Source organism: Cornus florida, unplaced genomic scaffold (assembly GCF_030987335.1).
Source record: "Cornus florida cultivar Cherokee Brave unplaced genomic scaffold, ASM3098733v1 CherokeeBrave_3.0.0_Hap2_Chr11, whole genome shotgun sequence".
NCBI lineage: Eukaryota > Viridiplantae > Streptophyta > Magnoliopsida > Cornales > Cornaceae > Cornus > Cornus florida.
In genome coordinates this window covers 68,012,974-68,036,942 of record NW_026775581.1, presented here as the reverse complement: position 1 = coordinate 68,036,942, position 23,969 = coordinate 68,012,974, and the positions used below count along the sequence as shown (strand labels likewise).

The following is a 23,969-nucleotide window of genomic DNA, read 5'->3' as shown; positions in this document are numbered from 1 at the left end:
CAAATGTGTCACATTCACTCGTTTCACAGTTGTAGCTTCTTCAATATTTCAGGAGAATATATATTTAGAGCTCCAATAATACCTATACCCTTTGGTTTCCATATTATTACACCAGTGACCGTTAACTGGATGCCAAGTGTCGTTTATTTCCCGCTAAAAGTAGCTGGGTACTAGAGAGATGCATATATATATATATATTTTTCCTTGAGGCCTTGAATAAAGGCACACTGCTTGGGTAGCTAGTGGGCTCTATCAATTAGGTTATGTACTAATTGAATTTTATATTATTTTTTAACATTAACTTAATGATAAATTATTAGAGATAATTTTGAATGGTTTAAATATTAAAATTATAATGTAGTTTTAAAGTCAAAGGTATCCGTTCAATCCTTTTTTTACCAAATAAAAACTTGCATGTAGAAACTAGAAAGTACCCTTTCATTCATTTTTTTGTAGATATTAACTTTTACCATTTCATCGAACAAAAAACTATTCCCTCATTTTCGTAAATTCAAACTTTTATCATCCAACCAAAAAAGGGTAAAATGCATTTAACCCACCCTCACTTTCACTGTTTTGTAATAAACTTCCCTCCTCCTACTATAATTTTTTTTTTGCCAGAAGAGCATGTGTGAGTTTGACAACAAGTCCATGATCTTTTAAAATAAAAGATGGATGGTTCAAATCTTCATAAAAATAATTAAAAATATATATATTGGTGACATTATAACTTCGGTGTTTGTAAGAAAATTTATTATGTTGCATGTTTGATCAAATAATTTTGTTTCTTTTTCTTAAAATGAAAGAAGTGGGAATTTTTTAAAAGAGACTTTGAAACTTGTGCACATAATAATACCAAAAAAATACAACAAAATGAATAAGAATGAAGGAATTTTTTTATTATGATTTTTGTATAACACTTCACTTACTTTTTTCTTTTAAAATATAAATGACACCATTATATAATTTAAAAGAGCTATTATACTCTACAGTTATTTTCAAAAGTGAGGTTTTCACATCATAGTTTTATTATTATTATTATTATTATTATTTTAAGTAAATTACACTCACACTTCTTAAAATTTGGGTCAAGGGTCAACATCACTCACACTAATTTACATTTACACCAAAATCTTACATGCACGCCCCTTCCCAACCTTAAAAACACCTAAATACCCTTTAATTAGTGTCAACAATTCATTTTTAATTATAAAATTACCTCAACCCGCTTTACCCATTAATCACCATCTCCTTCGTCCCCTATTCCCAAACCCAGATCCCCACCTCTTCTCTCTCTGCACCCGCCGCTCTATCTCCTCAACCACATCCGCGGCCACCATCTCCTCAACCACAACCGCCGTCATCATCTCCCTTCTCAACCACCTCCGCGGCCACCATCGACCCTGATCTGAATCTTTTGCAAGATATATATGTATATATATACACACACATATATATGTTTATTTTGGGACCCCGATTTGAATCTTCAACGCGTCGAGGATGTCTCGATTGCCACCATCGTCGAAGAGAAAAAGATGTTGCCTTTGTAATTGATGGCGTCGAGCGATGGTAGTTGGTGACTGTTGTGGCAGCGGCGGATTCGGCGATCTTGGCTTGGTTGGAGTTGGTGACTTCGACAATTGCTCTGCCGCGAAGTTGGGGTGGTGTGTGTGTGGGTGCGGTGGTGGTTGCAGTGGGTGTTATGTGTGTGGGTACGGCGATGGTTGTAGTGGGTGTTGTGTGGCGGTGGTTGTAGTGGTGGGTTTTATTGCGGCAACGACTGCAGTGGGTATTGTGGCAGCGTGCAGTTGAGGCAATGGCAGTGGCGTTGGTGCTATGGTTTTCTTGGTGGTGTGTGTGGCTGTGGTTGTGGTGGCGTGTGAGGTCAGAGTCCGGTTTGCCATTACAGAGTTCTTAGTGGTTGTGTGGGTTTGGCGGTGGTTGTGGTGTGTGTGTGGGCTTGGCGGTGGTTGTGGCGGTGTGCGTGTGTGGCTGTGGTTGTGGAGGCGGTGGTTGTGGTGGTGTTTGTTTGTGTGTGGGTGTGGCGGTGGTTTAGAGGGGATGACTGGGGCGGTGGTTTAGAGGGGATTTGAAGGGGCATAAAATCCCACTGGCCCAACTTCAGCCTGCCAATAAGAAAGGGTTCCATCCCCTATCTACTTTCATTTAAGGCCTGTTGTGATATAGAGATCGGCCCAAGTGAAGATCAAGCTCATATTATTTGAAGGTTTAGAAAGAATAAAAGGATTTTTAGGGTAAGGATAGACTTTGTAAATAGAAGAAGAGAAGAAAGGTAAAGGATTCGATTGAAGTGTCAAAAACATACAAAATATACTTTTTTAATAGGGAGAGCAATTTCTTGCACATCCAGGATTATAGGGTTATTTGTGTCAATTACAATGTCAAATATGTTTTTAGGGATAAATATGCTTTTAAAACTTAAGGTGTGTCAATGTAAACTAGTGAGTTGACCCGTTGAGTGTCGTTAGACCCAAACTTCAGGGGATGATGTGAGTACAATTTACTCTATTATTTTTTAGTGTGTGTTTGAAATAATTAAAACATAAAAATAAAGCTTAAGTTGTGCTGGTTACTTAAATAGTCCAGTTAAGTAAAAATTTAAACAAATAAACCAAAAACTGAACTATCATTTTTTTATTTATAATTTGTTAGAAATAAACTCTTGACCAGAAATCTTTGATCACTCAGGCTAGCACCAGCAGTAAGTTCACCAAAATATAACAAAGATTAGCTACCAAATAAAAACCAGAAACTGACTTCTTTTTTGAAATTCCACATTTGATTCATAAAAATATTAGAAAGTAGTGGAAAGAATTGTTAGAGACCAAGTTTTTAATTAAGTGAATTCATAAAAAATTTGAATCCCAATATTAGCTTGAATTTTTTGAGTGATTTGTCTAACGAAATCTTTTTGTTGGTCGTATTTGTAAAGTAAAGGGTCTTAACTTTTTTATATTTCAGCTTAGTGGTCAGTTTATTTAGATCTAAAATATTTTTTATAATTTTTTGGTATTTAGTTGCCGTAAAATATTTATTAATAAACAAAAATAATTTACCCATCAATTTTAAACAATTTATTTTACACGTCCCATCTTAAGTCACATAATCATTCTTAACAAATATTGTTCTTACGCTCCGAGCGTCCCACTACTTATGATTTAATTTAGCTGTTCTCATGCTCCCGTTCTCGAATTTGCTCTCGTTTTATATGACTTAGACTTCCACCCAATACCTCAATCTCGACTTTAATATTTACCAAACACAATATATATATATATATATTATTTGAAAAAAAAAATATTTTTAAAAAAAATATTATATGTCAAAACAAACAAAAAATTGAAACAAGAAAATAAATTTCTGAATAGTTATGTACAGTATATGGAAATTTATCATGATATCAAGGGCACAATTAATGATATTATCTAACACTAGGCAAAAGTTGAGATGAAGCCAATTCACGCATGCTCTCTTCTGTTTAGCCAAAAAGGGAATTTGGTCAAACCATTCTAATTAGAGTGGGTATGGTAAGATTCTAGCTGTTCCATTCTTTTTTATTTACTAGCCGGCATAAACTGGCCATTGCAGATTATATTGCAAGACATTTTTTTTTACCCCTTACATTGCGGAGACATTTACTAGGTTACATTTAGATGTTTAAGGAAATAAAATGTTTGGTTGATTATTTATTTATTTTTTTTCTTTGAGACATTGGAGTATGTGATTAGTCGGGTGTTTCAAATAGTGAGGGGCCACTATATTTTGAATATGTCCGTACGAAAAATATTATTTAAGTTGATGTCTTTGACTTAATGCTACAACATTGAAATACGTGACTAATCCGGTGTTTCAAATAGTGATGGGCCACCGTCATAGTAGGTGGGGGCCATGGGGCCACTACATTTATGGACTTATGGTGTCTTAAGTATGGAAAATGTTATTTAAGCTGATTTGTTAAACCTAATGCTATGACATTGGGTATCTCACTAGTCTAGTCTAGTGTGTCAAACGGTGATTAGTCGTAACAGGTGGGGCAGTACATTTTTTAACATTGGGTGTTTCACATGTGAAAAATGTCATTTAATAGACGTGTTTGACTTAATGCTTATGTTTGGTTGGAGGTAAAAATTATGTTACGTTTGGTATGCAGGAATAGAATGAAATGATCATTCTCATTCTATTGTTTGGTTGTAAATATGAAATGTGTAGGAATGAAATGATAATAACCATTCTAGATGGTGGACGGTGGAAAGCAATAGTAGTGTAGGTGGTGCTGTTGGAAGGCGGCGGTGGTGGCGGCAATGGTGGAAATTGGTGGTAGCAGTGGTGGTGGAAGGTGGCAGTGGTGTTGGTGGAAGGCGGTGGCAATAGTGTGGTGGTTGTAGTGGAAGGAGATAGTGGTGTAACTATAGTGGTGATGGAAGGCGATAGTGGAAGGTGGCGGTGGCAATAGTGTGGTGGAAGGTGGTGGCAGAAGGTGGTGGGCGATGGCGAAAGGTGGTGGCGGAAAGTGGTGGTGGTAGCGATGGTGAAAGGTGGTAGTGGCGGTGGTGGAAGGTGGTGGTGGCGGTGGTGGAAGGTGGTGGTGATGGAAGGTGGTAGAAGGTAATGGTGGTGGTGGAAGGCGATGGCGGCGACGTTGGTGGTTGTTGAAGGCAGCGGCAGTGGTGATGATGGTGAAAGGTGGCGGTGGCAGTGGTGGTGGTGGAAGGCAGCGGTGGTGGTGTAGGGCTATGGCATGACGGTGGTGGAAGGTGGTGATGGTAGTGAAAGGCGGTAGCAGTGGTGGTGGCGGCAGTGGTGATAGGCGATGGTGGCGGTGGTGGTGGAAGGTCGTGAAAGGTAATGGCAGTGGTGGTGGTGGAAGGTGGTTGCGGTAGCAGTGGTGAAAGGCGGTGGCGGTGGCGGTGGTTGGGCAAACGGTGGCGATAACGGTGGTAAAAGGCGGTGGCGGTGGTGGAAAGTGGTGGACGATAGCGAAAGTCAGTGGTGTTAGAAGACAGTGGTAGTGGTGGTGGTAGTGAAAGGCGGAGATAATTGTGGTGGAAGGTAATAGTGACCGGTTTTTAGACTTGGAATATGAAGGTATTTTGAGAAGTCGATTTTTTAAAATAAATTACTTGGGAATGGAATAGTCATTCCATAAGTTTAGTTGTGAAATGGATTTTCATTTCTAGGAATTAATTTTCATTTAAATGGAATGACCATTCTAACTTTAAGTAGCATACCAAACAAATGAATGGTTGGAATGGGCATTCCATTCCATTACATTTCTGTACACCAAACGTAGCATAAGAAGGAATGGATGAGAAGGATGATAAAAGTATTTGATGGGGGTGGGGAAGCTTTGTAGTTTTCTATCCGCCCAAATTAATGGATAATTATCACAAATAAATAATTTGTATTTTTTATCTTTCTAAATATTTGAGATAAACATATAATTTTATATAATGAGAATATAATGGTAAAAATAATATAAAAAATATCTTTCCATTCCTTATTTTTAACCTTCCAAAATATTTGAGATAAACATATAATTTTATATAATGACCTTCCTAAATATTTGAGATAAATATATAATTTTATATAATGATGGTATATTGGTAAAAATTATATAAAAAATATCTTTCCAGTCCTATCAACCGAATAAAAAAAATTAAGTGTCATCCCATTCATAATTTTTACTATTCCTTCAATTCAACTAACAAAAAGTGACAGAAGCACCTTCCATTCATTAGGCGCCTCAGGCCTTATCCATTAATTCCATCTCTTTTTCCATCCATTCAACCATAGTTATTGGATGTGTCATCCATCCCTTTCATCTATTTTTTTAATAACCAAACAAAAGAAACACTAACGAAATTTTTATCTATCTTTATATATGTTTTAAGTGGACTCGTATATATCACTTAAAACATATCTGAGAGGCAAATTCAATAAATTCATTAATAGTTTACTCATAAATAGCATAAATACCCATTAAAAAACCAAAGGAACTCAAGTTATCCTCAAAATCTTGCATAATTTAAAATTGATTTCCACAGCCATTCTTGACCGCCATGAATGAAGCTAGATAATGTAAGCCCTGGATTTTATAGTTAGGATAATTCTCATTTGATCTTTTATAGTTCATGTGATTACATTCCATTCCATTAAAATATATGTAGAGAACTCGATTTAAAGTTTTATACATTTATAATTTGTTAGAAATCAACTCCGAAAATTACGTACACAAAATAAATAACCTCGACATAATATTGTAACAAAAACAAAACTAAATTTCACTTAATAATATTCACATTTCACGACCGTGTTAACATTTTCACTTACTTTTTTATTTTAAAATAAAAATGACACCATCATAATTTAAAATCAAAAATCAATATTATATTTGGAGTTATTTTCAGAAGTAGTGTGCTCACATTATATTTTAATTTTAAAAATTGTAAGATTAAAAAAGATTAAACATGCATTCATGACTCAAATTGAGTCAGAAAATTATTATTGTTATTTTTTGGGTTGGTGAGTTGGACAATTGTCATTAAAAAAAAAGTTGCACAAATATTAATTGCTCAAAATGGTCTCATTTTTTTAATCACTCGAAATGGTCTCATTTTTTTAATCACTCGAAATGGTTCATAAAGTTCACGTGGTTGTCCCAATAGAACTTCCCGCTTTATATTCGATGAAGTTCTACGCCTATCGATTTTCTCTCTCCTCTCTCTGTCTCTGTGCAGAGACTCTCTCTCTAACCCGGTGAAGTTCTGAACCCCTCCAGTCTCTCTCTCTATCTCTAGACTCTCTCTTTCTACATTTCTAGGTATTCTAACAGTCAAACGCGGCGTTTCGACGGAGCTTCCAAGCAAATGTCTGTTCCTTCACAAAAGGCCCGTTCGAATCTCTCTGTATCTGAAAGAAAGAGAGAAATGAGTTAGGGTTTGCTCGTCCTCTCTCCATTTGCATTCATTTGTTGCACGAAGAACCCATGAACGAAGAATAGACCACAAACTACTCAAAGAAAGCACAAATACGGCGAAGCTAGTTGATGAACAAGAAATCTGATCTAAAGATCATCTTAATCGTACTGGGTTGCCCTCTATTTCTTGTTTCAGACCACCCCAAACAACCGATCAACCAGGTAAATCTTTTTTCTACAAATTTTGCCATATATGTGTGTATATATATAGCAAGCTCTCAATTTACTCGTTAAACATAAGTAATGTTGAATATTTAAAGTGGGTTCTCTCAGTTTTTTTTGCTAGATTACATTTTTATGGGTAAAGTAGCCTATGTCTTTCATGGAAGTATCATTTACTAACTGTCTAACTGGAAAGAGAACCCTAAGTACATATAAACACACACACACACACACTTGGCCATTTTCAGAAAGAGTTCCAAACCAACCATTGAGTTTTCTACTCTTTCCCCACTTTGTTCCTCTCAAAGAAACGATATTGAAAAAGCCTAGCTAGGAGCCTAGAACTCGCTGTTCTACAATTTGTGAGCTCCATTTTAATAAGTGATAGTTATTTAATTTTTTATTTTTTCCCTGCCATCAATTCTCTAGAATCGCCTTATCAAGGTTTAACTTTAGCCTAAGGGAAAATAATGATGTTTATCTACACCTTTTTTCATATGAAAAGAATTTGGTTTTGGAAAAACATTTAAAGAAACCATCACATAAATTGAGTTTGGTGGTGTTTGGTTCTTTCTATATGCGTGTGTATGCGTGTAATGTATATAGCAAGCTCTTCATTAACTCGCTAAACATAGGAAATGTTGAAGATTTATAATTGGTTTCTTTCTCAGGTTTTTGCTAGATTATACAAACAGAGATGAGTTCAGCGTCCAGTTTGGGCTCTGAAAGTGCCCAAAACCTCATTTCGATGCTGAGATCAGCCTTTCAGCCTTCGGATTTCGACAAGGTACAACAAATTTTAGTTGCTCGCGAAGAGAGCCTGAAGAGGAATATAAATGATATGTCCAAAGAAATTGAGATTTGGAAGAAACAGTTCGAGTTGATGGAAAAGAAAAAAGATGAATTGGAATCGGCGAAGTTGGAGACCGAAGATGAATTGAAGAAATACAAACGAGAGTGTGATGATCTCAGAGAGCAAGTCATTCGCTCTAAGGAAGATCAAAAGGTTCAGAGTGATAGGGCGAGAAGAGCCGAAGATAAAAATGCAAACCTGTTGAAGGATTCTAAAAAGGCCGAGGCTGATAAGAGGATGCTCGTTTTTCAATTAAACGTTAAGAGCACGGATTTGGAGTGCTCGAATGCGACAAAGAGAAGAGCTGAGGGTGAGATGGAAGCTTGGAAGAAAAAGTTTGGACAGCTCGAACGGCGGCTTTTGCAGTTGGAGGAGGACATTGCAACGTTGATGAGCGGAGTCCCTTTGTCTCTTCAGACCCAGATAAATGAGGCTTTGGAATCACAGCAGCCTGTTTCTGATGAAATAATTGTGGAGAAAGAAACCTGTGATGTTGGCAAACCCCAAAATCAAACAGGAGCCGGAAACAGTGGGCCCAAACAGAGTGTATCAAATTGCCATGAAGAGGTTCAACAAGAGGATATCATAGAGAAAGGCACCTGTGATGATGGGAAATCCCAAAATGAAACAGGTGTTGGTAATAGCAGTACCAACTTGTTAGATACACAAATTAAAGAGAGTGTATCAAATTCCCATGTTTCTGTTACTGATCCAGTAACTGAAATTGATGGTTTACAGTTGTCAGGTATTAACTGCTTCCTTATCACTTTCGGTTTATAAATTAATGTTCATGTTTTAATCTTTGAGGAATTTGAATATTGAATAAGGTAGTCTGAGTGATCCTCTATTACAATTGTTACTGTAGTGATTCGCTAAAGATATTCTGAGCATTATAAACATTGTGAGTTGTAATAGGAGAAATGGTTATGACAATGAATGAAGATTGATAACAGTGTTGAATAAAAGTTTTTTGAAGAGAGGGAAAAACTGTTTGTCCACTATACCTCTGACAAAGAATTGATTTTTGAACTTTCTTGTATATTTTAGATATTTCAATTTGCTTTTGTTAGCTTTAAATCACCCCAGATTTGCATAAAGTATATGCTGGTTCTTCTTTGATGGAGATTTGTACATTGAATTTTCTTGCATTTTAATTTATCAAAAAAAAAAAATCTTGCATTTTAAATGTTTTGATGTGCTTTTTTACCTTTTGAGATCCCCCAAATTTACTTTGAAATATTTTATTAATCTGATATTATAACTACAGAGTATTTTTCCTTACCGTCACCGTTCAATAGTTTTTCCTGTGAGTAGTCGGTTACCCCAACTCTTGCAATAGATCGGGAGCAGGAGCAGCGGGTCAAAGTCTAAATATTTTTGATGGATTTTTTTAATATAAGAATATTTTAAAAATAAAAAGATATTTATCTATAGTCGTTATTATTAATTAATCATATGAAGTGATATATATTTTAACTCAGTCAATTATACAAGAAGTAAAAGCCATCCTATTGGTTAGTATACTTGGCTCATCCCAATAGGTCCGAGGATTGGAAAACTGAACCCCCTAACTTGGGGTTTACATATACACCATAATTGTTGTTATAATAGGAATTGAGAAGGATTTAAAAAAAAATAAAAAATTATATACACATAATACACACACACACACACTCTAGAGACGCTCCCGCTCTCAAAATATTTTAGACATTGGCGCTCTTGCGCTTTATGCAACTTAGGTTTGGTTGCTATCCTGAATCAGCTATATGCAGCAGAGGCAGGGTAAGTCCATTGTAGTTCTACTGGATCAAGTAATTTTTTGTTTTGGTCTTTCATCAGAGCTGGACTGTAGCTCCTGGTTGGGACATAGCAAGCAAGAACTTATTTTCTTTATCATCCATCTACAAGGCCCGCGGCTAGGAGTTTTAGCATAGTAGCACACTCTGCCCCTATCTCAACCAGGACCCCTCTATATGTTTAGTTTTTGTATGTTTGGAAACAAGTAACTTTTTGAAATCATAAAGACAATGCCAGTTCTTTCTTGTATTGATCTATACGTGCATTGCAGGTCCGAATTCAATGAGCAGGGCTTGTGACAATGAAGTTGTCATTAAAAAGGAGTTGGTGCTTGACGTGGAGAGTCTCCAGACCTCTGACAAACTGAAAGGTTCTTCCATGGGAGTTAATAAGAAACCTGAGCCTGCAGTTGTTATTGAGATCAATGACAGCGATGATGAAATCCCCGTAGTAAAGGAAATGAGCAAAAGAAAACGAGCTTCGTGTTCTTATCTCAGTCCAAGTGAGGATGATGATGATAATACCCTAATTTCAAAACGTAGAACAAAGCCAATTAAGCAGTTGATTTATGGGAATAAGACTTCTCCTGGTGATGCCTACAGAGCAATGCCTGATTCTGGCAGTATTGATATAGCAAAAGCTGTCTCCCCTCCAAGGCAAAGACCAGTTCTAATAGGACGATGTCGAGAGAAAGTTGAGGCACAACAAAATGTCAGAAATCCTTTGAGCAAATTTATACCGGATGAAATTAGCTCTGATAGTGAAGACAGCTCCAGTTCAGGAGATGGAACCTGCACTGATTCTGACATGAATAACATGGTTGCAGAGCTCTGGAGAAAGAGAAACAGTGAAAAATGGGCGTTTAAACCTGACATGCTTTTAGCGTTTGAGAGGGATTCTGAACTCTGTATGAATGCAATTTGTGCTCTTTATAGACAGCAAAACTCTACAAAGGAATCCATTAAGGGTCCCTTGTATTCCGAAAACAGAGGATTTAACCAATTTGATGCAATCAGGTATGACCAAAGAGGCAAGGATTACTTTTTTTCTTCATCATTACTACCTACTTTCATTTAGATGAATTTGGATTGTTTCCTACCAATGTTAGTACATTGCATGATAACATATTATGTACCAATTAATTTGTCCTTCTATGGTGAAAGAAAATGTTTTCTTTTTATGCTTTTTTCTAAAAATTACAATTTATTGTAATATTTTATTTATTTATTTATTTTTTGCATTTTCATTTTTATCTAATGAAGAACTCTTGTTGAGTTTGACTTATCAAAAAAAAAAAAAGAAGAACTCTTGTTGAGTTTGTTTATCATGGTATCTTATATGATTGATATTTAAAGAGTAAGTTGTTTTTATTAAATTAACTCCGTTGGAAAGTAAATTATGTTTGCACACAATGTTTGGAAAAGAAAAAGAATTTATGAAAACAAAAAGAAGGATAAAAAGGAAAAAAGCTTATTTATTGCCTCACTCACTCAAACGCTCACATTCACACAAATTTTGGATGTATATTCTTCTTCAATGGATGGATGTTAATTTTAATCATGATCCTTTTAATATCAAAATTTTCTGCGTCATCCGTATTTGAACATACCCTGAATTTTTCTTGAAAGAATGCTAAACAACTTTGATCGTCAGCATGGACGCCTCACCTCTCTCTACATAAACAATTGTGAACTTCACAAAATAAGGACTGAAATTAATAATTCATAGAGTATTTCATTAGTATTGAATTTTAAAAACTTAAACAGGTTATTTACTTAGGTGTCAAGTTTCGAAAGGTGGGCCAACCCAGTGCAAGAGGCTCCTACCATTGTGGGGTTTGGGAAGGTCGAATATGCAGACTTACCTCCGTATGGGGAGAGGTTGTTTCTTGTTTCGAACCCGTGACTTCTAGGTTACAATGGAACAACCTTAGCATTGCTCCAAGGCCCCAAATTTAGAAGGAATAACATGTAAAAGAATAGTTAATGTTTCTCAAATTTTGAGAAATAGTATCATCAATAAATAGTCATGTCTGCCTTAGCTTCTATACGAGAGGATAAAAAGAACATGCATGCATGCATTCGCACACTGCATGTTTTATTTCTTGTCATGTCCTCGACTAGTTTGTTTCCTATTTCTCAAAAAGTTTGTCATGTCATTTCGTCCATTTCAATCCATATCTCGTGTCCATGTTCATACAGTATAGCTTTGGAATCAGGTTTGGCAACCTATGTGTAATTTCAATGAAAGTTTTGTATTTTAGTAATTGAGGTTCGGTATAGTATTATTAATGATCTGTTGCAATTTGGGCATTACTTAGTATTACTCGAATTAAAGTATGGAAGATCTAGGTGGTTGTCACTCCAACTATAATGTTTATATAAAATTTGTTCATCACTGTGATTGTTGCTGTTTTTAGCCAACCTTGTATTGTCTACCCATTAAGTACCCCACCACCCAAAATAATAACAATAATAATAATAAATAAATAAATACTTAAAAAGAAAATGTTATTATGGAATCTTTTTGTACTGTAAGGGAATAGGCTCTTTTGCAATTAATTAGCCCTTGATGGTAATATAATTTTCAAAATAAAGAGGGAGATTATTCAGAAATGAAGGCCCTAAAAGGTTTGTGGAAGTACAATTTGCTTTAAATAATACTTATTAGAAACGAGAAAATAATCTGAATTCCTGTGTAAGTCACTATCGACTAGCAAGCACAATCAGTCCAAACCCCAGAACAAACAAAGTTATATGGGTTAAATACAATGATCTCCCCTGAGGTTTGCCCTAATTACATGGATGAAACTTTTCAAAAATCTTGCATTGACACCCCCCCCCCCCCCCCCCTCACGATTTGTGGCTTATGGACGTTAGATTTTTGTGTGATTTTTTTATTATACCCTGAATAATTTAATAATAAAAGAGTAAAAATTTTTGGAAAATAAAAGATATGTCCATATTTTAATTATATTTATTTTATCTCATCTTTCTCTTCTTTCCTCTCCCTGGTCACTCTCCTCCACCTCTTACACCACCGCCCTCTAACTATGGCCACCACCTCTGACCAGCATCTTCCATCCGCGGTCACCACCTCTCAACCTCCTACCTCCGCCACCCCGGCCACCACCTATCTCCACCACCCTCCAATCGCGGCAACAACCTCTCAACCTGCTACCACCACCACCACCCCCAACCGTGGCCACCACCTCTCTCCACCACCCTCCTAATCATGGCCCCAATTCATCGATCTAATCCAATCCTATTACCAAAATAATAATAATAATAATAAAACAAACCTTCTACGTACTCCTCCATCACCACCACCCCCACCACTGAGCACCATCTCCCTTCCTCTTTTTCATCTTCAAAATTGAAATTCATTTCCTTTCAATCACATACCTAAATCGGTAAACCTGAGTAAACCCATGTAATGTGATATATATATATATATATATATATATATATATATATATATATATATATATGTAACCCTTCAATTGCTTACATAAATGTAACCCCATTAAAGCTTTCAACACAGAAGACCCCTTCATATTGTTTACATAAAATGCATATACATAGATATATTTACCTAGTTGCGTCAGAAAATGGGTCGTTAGTTTCATCAACCTGGGAGATTGATTTTTTGATGGGTCGGCAAATATATTATAAGACCGGAAAAGCCAATCTGAATATTCACGAACATGTATATATGTGTGTATATATGGGTTTATATATATTAGATTCATGTTCTTGTTGAAACTGGGTTTATAACTTTACATATATGGGTTAAACTATTATATATATGGGTCTCTATATATATATGACTTTATATCTTGTTCTGTTTGAAATTTTTTTTTTTCAATTGTGCTGTTGGTGGTGGTGGGTGGAGAGGGAGATAGAGAGGAAGAGAGAAGGGGTGGGCAATTGTGGGTGGAGACGGAAAAATAGAGGTGGGGAGAAGGGTATTTTTGTCCATAAAAATAAATTTTTTTTGGTAATTAAATGTCATTGTAAGGGCAATAAAGTCATTTCAATGGAGGGATGTGTATCTTGGTTAGATCATGCAATTTTTTTTGTAAAGAAGCGTACAATAGTACCAATTTACAAAAAATGATGGAGATATACAAAATTGTGGCAACTATAGAGGAATTAAATTAATGAGTATCTTTGGGAAAGGGTAATAGAATAAAGACTAAGGAAGGAATCTATGGTGTTCGATAACCAATTCGGACTCCTGCCGGGGAGATCAACAATGGAGGCTGTATACCTACTTTGACAATTAGATGAAGAATGTAGGAGTAAGCAACAACACTTGCATATGGTGGTTTTCATAGGCTTGCAAAAAAATGTATGATAGGGTCCCAAGAGATATAATTTGGTAGGCCCTACAAAGAAAACAATTTCCTTTACAATTCATAAATAGTATTCAAGATATGTACATGAATACAAAAACTAAAGTTCATACGACGTGTGGTGACACTAGGGAGTTTCCCATACACGTAGGATTGCACCAAGGATCGGTGCTAAACCCATACGTACTTGCAATGATCTTAGATAAATAACAAGAGAATCCCAAAATGAGATTCCATGTTGCATGATGTTTGCCGATGACATTGTGCTCTTGGATACCTCTAAAGAGAACTTAACAATAAAACTAGAAATGCGAAGAAATGTTCTAGAATCGAATGGATTGAGAATTAGTCGAACTAAAACCAAGTGTATGGAGTGTAAATTTGATAAAGATTTGAAAATTGATAATATAATGATTACACTTCAAAACCAAAAGTTTACCTAAAACAACCCCTTTCGTTATCTAGGATTGATAATACGAGATGGTGGAGAGATAGATAGGGATATAACTAGTAGAATGGTAGGTTGGACAAAATGGAGACAAACAAGTGGGATATTATGTGATAAAAGAATGACACATAGGCTAAAAGGAAAAAATTAGGTTCGTTATGAGACCAACTATGCTATATGGAGCTGAGTGTTGGGCCCTAAAAAAGAAACAGGAATATTGCCTTCATGTAGTGGAAATGAGAATGTTAAGGTGGATGAGTGGAGTTACTAGAAGAGATAGGATCAATAATGAAAGTGTGAGAGAAATTAGTGGTGGCACCCATTATTGAGAAAATTAGAGAAAGTAAACTTAGATGGTTTGTACACGAATATCGGAGACCTAGTGATGCGCCGGTCAAACAAGGAACACTAGTTGTAGTAGGAGGTAAGAGACAGAGAGGCGATAAAAAATAGCATGGGATGAGGTTATTAAAAATTACTTTAAAAAGTTAAATATTGTAGGTGAAATGGCATGTTATAGAAAAGATTGGAGAGAGTTCATGTGGCTGATCCCATTCATATGGGATTAAGGCAAGGATGATGATGATGCAATATTTTGTACTGAGCTAACATATTTTTGGATGGAGGGGGTATTTGTAGCAAGTGCCCAAACCTTGGGGAACTCGGTGCAAGATTTTTGAAAAGTTTCATCCGTGTAATTATGGCAAACCTGAGGGAAGGTTAGTTATTTAACCCAAGCCTACTTGCTGCATACCAATCAGGATTGCCACTTCCAGCTGAAGCTGATTTTTTTAATGTTGTTTTTAGGCTTTATTCAATGTTACATTCATGATTGGTTCGTGTAAGAGCCCGATAACCAATTCAAGCAAGTTATTGTGTTCTCAATATTTTGTAGAAGAAGATATTTATTGTGTGTATAAGCATTATAATATTTGTCCAATATGATTTCCAGTTATGATCTTTTGTTCACCATGGATTTCGTTGAACTTGTCAAAAGTCTATTTTTTTTTCTTAATTATTATTAATATTGATTCTTTCTTCACCCTTTTCCCTTACTACAACTAAACTGAACAAGAGGGTTGCTTGTTGATACTGAAATTTACTCGATCTTGGTCTATATAGTATTTCTATTAAGCCTGCAATACAATTATGGAGCACAAGTGATTTGGTTTTAAGAATTCCCTGGCTTATTTAATGATAAAATCCTTCCATTGAATTTTATTTATTCACAGCTGTTGTGTAATATATATTCTTCTGTATGTTTGTATTGAGTTTCTCGGTTTCTGTTTTACCACGTATTTTTTTTTTCCTTTCAGGGGAACTGCTTTGGCCAAATTTCTTACTGGTGGGGATCCACTAGGTGGGCTGAAGAAATCAGTTTTGGAGTTGCAGCAATATGACCCAAAGGGTCTTGATGATTGTAGAAGACTTGCCAAACATTACGCCACACAGTTGTTTGAGATTTACCGGAGGAAGGAGGATCCTTTCTTCTCTTAGATAAACTCTCACTAGTCTGATCAGAGTGGCATCCGTGGTGATCCCAGAAACAGCTGCAATGGTCTGGGTATGCTTTTTGAGTTTGATACATACTAAGCTCCTGATGCTAGAAGCAGAAACAGCTCCCGGTAGGCTGAGTGTGTTTTTTTTTTTTTTTTTTTTTTGAGTCTGATGTGTATACATATAGAATTAGATATATGGCATGTTTTGTTTCTGATGATATGGTTCTCTCAATCACTCTCTTAATTGCTGGCCATGATAAAAATTTGTGCTAAAAGATGCTGAAGTGTAGTGCCAGTGTTGTGGTGTTTGTATATTCTAACAATCTCTGAATATTTCTTCTTCAATTCTCTTCAATCTCTACACCCTTATAGAAAATTTTAGAAACTAATCTCAAACTTGACGAGGACTCGACACTTGACAGAGTTTTGTCCGGTGAATAAGTTCAATATGTACATGGGGCACTAGGCCCAACAAGACAAAAGACAAAAGACGTTTGGGTTAATTGAGTTTGGCCCAAAACATGAATGGGTTCAGTGGTTCCCTAATGCTAGCAGCCCATTTCCGAAACAAAAATTTAAATGCAAATAGCCGTTGTCGGTTACTATCTGCAATTCTGCATCCATTTCGTGACAAAATTCATTCTGCTCTGGCTCCATTTCTGTATCAATTACCACATACGGTTTTGAAGTTCAATCTGGAGGCATCACAGGAGGTCTCTGTACAGGCGAAGATGAGTTACTCCATTCTTGCAGTGCCCTCCTAACTGAAGATCGGAGCTCAGCCGGAATGGCTTCTATGATCTTGTAGAGTACAGAGTTCTGGGAAGAAGCTGAATTATTGAAAATCCGAGAGTTCCTTTCGCGCCAGATTTGGTAAACACATGCAGATAGGGTCAGGTTTGGGGAGTGAGTGTTTGAACGATTTGGGTTTCCAATGGTGAGAAGTCCAAGTGATAAGAGAGTTCTAGTCAGGTGTTAAGATGAAGAAATTGCATTGCTGTTGTATGAAGGATCAGACGGAGCTCGAGAATCGGCAGGAGAAGAACAGATGGATGTGGTTTTCCGAATTTTACAGGCAAAGGGGACATTCATTTGGGAAGTAGAGATAATATTCATTGCCTATTTTGTGCTTGACAAAAGGTCTAGCTACCTGCCTGAGCTGGTTCCAAGAGCAGTTTTGAGGTATGCTCAATTCCCAAATGCTTCTCTCTTTGATTAGATAAGATTTTGTCCATTGAACAGATGCTCTGTTGGTGGTTGTTCAGTAGAGCACATAGTTGCCTTAGGACTGCGCGTGTTTGATAATTCCAAAGTTTGGAAGCCCAAGTCCTCATGCATTCTTTGGCTTACAGATTGATGACCATGCAATATTTGCCTATTTTTTCTTCAAGCTTGTACCTGAACATTAGGAAGTTCCTGAGTGCACTGTTAATATCAATAATCACGGACTTAGGAAGTAAGAATAGGCATGACCAGTAGGTTTGGTTGCTAATTATCACTGATTTTACAAGTTGGATCCTTCCGGTTATTCTTTCAACTAACTGCTTGCAGTCCGAGGCTTTTAGCCTTGTAGACGTCAATGGAACTCCCAAGTAGACGTCTACGAGGCTATAAGGTACTTGAGTGTAATTTAAGACAATTAGTTCAACAGAAGAAGAGAGGTTCGAGAGAAAAACTGAGATTTTGGAATGATTAATGGTGAGGCCTCAGAGAATGGAAAAGTTGTCGACAGCCTGTTTGAGGGTAGTGACAAAGCCTAAGTCACCATGGCAGAATAAGAAAGCTTAGATGGCTGATTTTGAGGTTCTTACATCTCCAACGGTACCTGAATTTTGAGTTTGAGGAGATGAAGTGTTTGGTGACAGAGGAAAAAATATCCATTGGATCATTGGTATAACAAATGGGAAGGGGGAGTTGGGATCCCCCTGCCTAAGGCCCTTGACTCCTCTAAAATACCCTTGCAGTTCACTGTTCAGGGATATTAAAAAAGGAGGAGAGGAGATGCATTCTTTAACCCGTGCAATGAACGCATTTGGGAAACCAAGGAAAGAAAGGCAGTCAATCAAGAAATCCCACACAGAGTCAAATGCTTTCCTTATATCCAACTTTATGGCACATCTAGGGGCTTTGTTACTGTTGTGATGGCCTCTTAGAAGCTCTTGGGTGAGCGATATGCTGTCATTAATTTTTCTGCCGGAGACAAAGGCTGTTTGGGTGGTTTCTGTGATGAATGGAAGAATTGGTTGGATTTTGAGGGCTAAGAGCTTGGATATGTATTTATAAATTACATTACAACATGATATGGGCCTGTAGTCATTCAATGAAGAAGGGTTAGGATGCTTAGGGACCACGGAAATATAGGTGGAGTTGACTTGTTTGAGTAGGTTGCCATTGCCAAAAAATTCATCGACTGCTCTGGTGATATCATGTCACTGATATCACCGGTGTGTTTTTTTTATTAAAAAATTATCCATTGTAGCTTAATAAGCCATGTGAAACTAGCCTCGACCCTTTGTGCACTGTCTCAAACATGTTTTGTACATTGTCTCGAACCTTCAGTTGAAACTTAAAACTGTGGAAGCAAGCAATCCGTTTCAAATGCACCTAGATTTTGACCTTTTAAGATCCATGATTAATTTCATTAAATCCTAAAATGGCTTGGTTTTTCTATAGATGCATGCTTATTGGATGAATATACAGAAGAATTTTTATAGTTTCCATGACGAATATCAGTTGTGTATTTGGTTAGAAAGGAATCGGATATCCTTTGGAGGGGTGGGGTTTCAATTGTACGGGATAAACCAGATTCTGTTGAGATCATTGTATGGTGTCATAAGCTTATTTTTATTGGTTCTTTGGTTGAAATTTTTGAAGAGACAAATTTTCGTTCTTTGTTGTTGGCATCTGAATATTTTGCTTTTGTATTTTTTGTGTTTATTGGGTTGCAGTCCCTCTTTTACAGCTATAGCAAATTTTTCTTTCCTGATAAAACAAAAGTATATTCTCACATAGAAGGACACAACATTGCCTTCAACCTCAACAAGAATTGGCCACTATAAATATTACAAAGTAAAATAGATTGCATACGGAACATACTGAGATTGAAAATATAAAGAAAAATAGGTAGCGAATCTTGAACCAAATTTAAAGCAATCAGAGAGACCCAAAAAGAAAGATCCTGATAAGGATGCATTAAGCTGTCAAAGAAACTCAAAAGGCTGAACCAAGTTCTTACTTCCTTAGGAAGGAAAAACCAAAAAAAAAAAAAAAAAATCCTCAAGTTTGGGTTGTTTCAAGTTGTAACTCAAAACCTGCTAAATCACGCTTTCCTTGTGATGCTGTGAATTTTTGCTAGCATCTAATGGGCCGTTGCATAATGCAACACTAAACACTTAGGTTGACAAGTGTATAGATGCTAATACGGTTATACCTGAATAAATAATGAAGTATAAAAGGGTCACCTATACTGTACAATGCAAAGTAAAATCAGCTACTGTATTTCTTTTTTCAATGCAAATGAAGATTTTACATTCTAAGATATAACTGCATGTGCTATATTGTTATTTGTCAAATTTTAAAATGTCATGCTGCCATCATGGTGGGAAATCACACCTCCCAAACAAACTCCTCCACTGTTGGGAGAAATCCAGAATTGATTAAAGAATTGACGAATTATATATTAAAAGTACTATTAAAGGATTGAAGAATATATATATATATATTTTCTTAGTTGATTGAAGAATATATATTAAAACTCAATATTCCATCTAAATTTAGGTTGTTGCAGCTTGCAAGTTTGGGTTGTTGCAAGTTGCAACTGAAAACCTATCTATCATGCTTTCCTTCTGCTGTTGTGAATTTTGGTTAGCATCTAATGAGCCGTTGCGTAATGCAACGGTAAAAACTTAGGTTGACAAGTGTTTAGACACTGATGCAGTATAAGAATAGTCATTTTTTTTTCTTCATAATTATAAGAATAGTCACTTCATGCAATAAAATGTTAAAAGTTAGATTTGTCTCCAATCATTTCCTTCCAGTATCCAGAAACTTGCATAGATGGGACTTATTTTTACTTATCATTAAGTACTTCAGTTTATTTACATCATTAAAACATTTTCAGGCTCTGCGAAAAGATAAATGTATTGCATTGATCAAATGATGGAATGTTGCTGAAACTCAGATTCTGAGGAAGTGAGCAGATTTTAGCCCCTGGAAGAATCAGAAACTTTGCAGGGTTGGACAACCTGTGCATTATCAAAGGTAATCACTTTCTGCATTGCAACATATGGTCAACAAGAGAAATCTTTTTCCAGCTAGTAATATACAACAGATTATTCTTGAACATAGATACAGGACATGTGTGCAAGTTCAACTACGCCTACCTTCTAGAGGCAAACTACATTGTTTTTATGGTGGGAAAATGAAACAAAAATTATATGCACATTTTCCTTTTGGAAGAACCTGCAGTATGTATGGAAGTTCTGTATAGGTCTGGCAACTTTGGTTGATTAATGGTGAAAGAAAGATAAACTATGTCTCCTCCGAGTCTGCACTGTGATCTCTTACGTGTCCAATCGGACTCATAAAAGATGGTAAGGGGTTCTCTCTGTTCATCTTTGAACAGCGAGCACAAGAACACTTCGATGAAGATTTAGGCGAATGTCCTTTCGTTGACCGTGATGGTGATCTTGGCAAATGTCCTTTTGGTGAGTCTGTAACCAAATCAAGATGCTTAGATTGGTAGTATTAGTTGTTCCATAATTGCTTTAGAAATAAGAAGATGAAAACGATTTGACCTTTGATTGCAGTTTTGTAATAAGACTAACCTGGACCCTTGCTGGCCTTTACATCTTTCAATTTTTTCTTCAACGAGACTTTCTTCTCTGGAATCACAGAATGATGTGACCTTTGATTGCTTCCTTTCTTCGAGACAACTTTCTTTTCTGGATTTTCAGAAGAAACTGACTTTTTATTTCTTGACACAGTTTTCTTCTCTGAAATATCAGAACAAACTGACTTTTGATCACATGCTATTGTTGTTGTTGTTGAAGTTTTCTTCTCTTGACACTCGGAACAAACTGATTTTTGATTGTTTTCTGATATTGGTGAAGTTGCCTGCTCTGGATTATCAGAACAAATTGACTTTTTATTGTTTGCTGTTGTTGATGGAGTTCCCTTCTCAGGAAACTCAGAAATGGCTGGTGTCCGATCAACTATTGATGTCGATAAAGTTTTCCTCTCTTCAGGCTCAGAACCAATTGACACTTGATCAGCTGCTATTGTGGACAAACTATTCTTCCTTGGGATCTCAGAAGCAACTGAGGTTTGATCAGCTTCTGTTGTTGGCAACATTTTTCTCTCTGGATCACCTGCTGTAGTTGACAAAGTTTTCCTCCCAGAATTCTCAGAACCAACTGACATTTGATCGAATTTCCTCCATGGAGTCTCAGAACCAACTGAACTTTGATCGAATTTCCTCCCTGGAGTCTCAGAACCAACTGACCTTTGGTCAAGTTTCCTCCATGGGAATTCAGAACGGACTGACCTTTGATCAAATCCTTTCGATGATAACATTCTTCCCAGTGGAGCTTCTGAACAAACGGACCTTTGATCCTCTCTAAATCTTGAAAAAGGTCTCCTTTCAGGAAAGTCGGAACAAACTGATCTTTCATCAACTGCCAGAAACGGATCTTCCATGGCAACCCCATTCTCATCCCCATTAAAAGATGATGTTTCATTTGCTAAATCCCAACCCTTGTCTCTAAATCTCCCAGAAGTCTTCTCCTTCTCCACAAGTCTATAAGCACACATCTGAAAAGGAATTTGTGAGATTGCTGCCAAATCAGGATTTCCCTCTTCAGGGAACTTCTTTGAATACCCTGCTTCAATGTCACAGAAATCTACAAGTGGTGGCGGTGCTTCTGGCTGACCGTGATCAGGATTTATCACGAGACACTTCTTGATGTAACGCAAAATCCTGCATACGGATGAGAAACTTGGGCGGTAGTTTGGGTCAGCTTGCCAACATTTTCTTGTTATGTTTGCAAGGTATTTCGGCGTAGTGTATGGGAAGAGAGGCCTCTCCCCTGCCCTTATGTTTCTGCTCATTTTGTCATCTTGAAGATGAGCTTCTTCAAATGGAACTTTCCCAGTCAGAAGCTCGAAACAAAGCATGCCAAAGCTGTAGACATCAGCTTTCTCAGTGTACATTGAACTACATTTATTACCTGGCTGTTCTTGCTCAGCCAGAACTTCTGGTGCATACCATATAACAGGGTTGTCCGAATTCTGGTTTGGAGAATTTCTGTACCTCTTGATGGATGTTAAGCCGAAACCAGTTATTTTTGCATAAAAGTAACCTCCAACTGGTGCATTCCTCGCTTTAATAAGGACATTAGACGGGTTCAAACATCCGTGATAAATCTTCTGAGAGTGAAGGTACTCCATACCTCTCGCGATCTGAAGCATAACATCAACCATAACTGGAAGAGAGAACGGAATGCGCTTCCTTTGTCCACAATTCTCTTTTATGAAGGTACTAAGATTCTTGCTCATCAGCTCCATAATAAGAAAACCCTCTTTCTTTTCCTCATCATAGAATCCACAAAGGTATTGCATTATGTTGGGGTGTGAAAGAGACAGAACCAGAGAAATCTCATTAGTTAGTGGTTCAATCTCCCCAAAGAATTGTTTCAAAGCAAAAGTCTCTCCCAGCCACTGGATCTCCTTAATCCGGCTTGCCCCGGATCCCAACCTTCGCTTCACAAAATAATCTTTTGCTCCTACTAAGATCCAACTGGGCAAAAGCTTCTCATTTGATGGTTCCGAACCATTTAATTTCTTAAGCAGTAGGTCCCCAAGCTTCTGCTCATGCTTTGCCAAAGTGGCTGGTACCAAACTTTTCTTCTCCCTCAGTGTTTCGAGAAGCAGCCATCGATCTTCTCTCCAAGCTGTCTCCAACCGGCTGCATATCTCTCGATGGACTAAGTACTGCCTCCCATACTTCCACTGAAAGAGCTTCGGGTCATTCCACTCCTCTTCGTACTTTCTCATGAGCACCTGTCTCCTCCTCTGCATGTCATCTAGGTCTAAACCCGAGATTTCTCCAGCAGTCTCAATGGCCTCGATGACAATAGGGAAGCAACAATACATGTTGTGAATGTGGAACTCGACACAGTCCTTGTTCTGATGGAGACTAATTGCCTTGCCCCACCAGTCTCTGATGTCCAAGCATTGTCTGATGTAGAGTTCACCTTCCTTGAAGATCCTGTAAAGCTCTCTCATAGGGTGTTCAAGTGCTTTCCATTTCATGTTCTTCTCTTCTAGTCTCAGGTTTCTTCTGATTTCTTCTGCAATAGTTTCGAAGGCCAAGCTATACATATCAAGCAGCAAACAACACTGCCTTTGATTGACTGAAATGTCATCTTTCAACACCATAAGTGCCTTCAAACTACCCAAAACCTCTCCAACCTGCCGAAACTGATCCATTCCAGCTTTCAGAAACAAAATTCACGTAAAAATTCACGCCAAATCCTTACGATACAACGCCACCAAATTCTGCAGATTTCAACACCGCAGCCTAGCCTAGCATGAAAAGAAAAATACACGATCAGTAATGACAAAGCAGCAAAGGAAAAGAGGCAACACCACAGCCTAGCCTAGCCTAGCACGGTACTCCCGGGGTATTCTAAAATTTTCCCAAAGGGGGAGGGAGGGAAGAAAATAATTGTTATAGGAAGCAATGTAATGGGTAAAGGGCTAGTTCAGTGCACGAAGTTCCGTCATTGCGGTATCTGAAGAGGATTAGCGGGATCTAGAGAGGCGGTATATAACCTTAAACAAGGCATATATATGCT

General features: G+C 37.1%; 2 protein-coding genes across 2 annotated transcripts; one reads left to right on the top strand and one right to left on the bottom strand.

Moving 5' to 3' along the window:
- Positions 1-6,707: 6,707 nt before the first annotated feature.
- Positions 6,708-16,458, top strand: LOC132285839 (uncharacterized). The gene is made up of 4 exons (XM_059788066.1): positions 6,708-7,159; positions 7,831-8,757; positions 10,081-10,825; positions 15,931-16,458. Exons 2-4 carry the CDS (start codon positions 7,857-7,859, stop codon positions 16,109-16,111), a joined length of 1,827 nt encoding a protein of 608 aa, XP_059644049.1. The 5' UTR covers positions 6,708-7,159; positions 7,831-7,856; the 3' UTR covers positions 16,112-16,458.
- A 3,932-nt stretch (positions 16,459-20,390) lies between these two features.
- LOC132286716 (receptor-like kinase LIP1) lies at positions 20,391-23,677 on the bottom strand. Its single transcript, XM_059789084.1, has 2 exons — positions 20,940-23,677; positions 20,391-20,825 (listed from the first exon to the last, which is right to left on the bottom strand). Exons 1-2 carry the CDS (start codon positions 23,599-23,601, stop codon positions 20,644-20,646), a joined length of 2,844 nt encoding a protein of 947 aa, XP_059645067.1. The 5' UTR covers positions 23,602-23,677; the 3' UTR covers positions 20,391-20,643.
- Between the last annotated feature and the right edge of the window lie 292 nt (positions 23,678-23,969).

What these genes read in the sequence shown, in the direction of transcription:
- LOC132285839 (XM_059788066.1), top strand. Translation starts at nt 7,857, where the DNA reads ATGAGTTCAGCGTCCAGTTTGGGCTCTGAAAGTGCCCAAAACCTCATT. An exon ending in TGATGGTTTACAGTTGTCAG is followed by an intron (nt 8,758 to 10,080) that starts GTATTAACTGCT and finishes CGTGCATTGCAG; the next exon opens with GTCCGAATTCAATGAGCAGG. An exon ending in AACCAATTTGATGCAATCAG is followed by an intron (nt 10,826 to 15,930) that starts GTATGACCAAAG and finishes TTTTCCTTTCAG; the next exon opens with GGGAACTGCTTTGGCCAAAT.
- LOC132286716 (XM_059789084.1), bottom strand. Translation starts at nt 23,601, where the DNA reads ATGGATCAGTTTCGGCAGGTTGGAGAGGTTTTGGGTAGTTTGAAGGCA. An exon ending in AAAGGCCAGCAAGGGTCCAG is followed by an intron (nt 20,826 to 20,939) that starts GTTAGTCTTATT and finishes ATTTGGTTACAG; the next exon opens with ACTCACCAAAAGGACATTTG.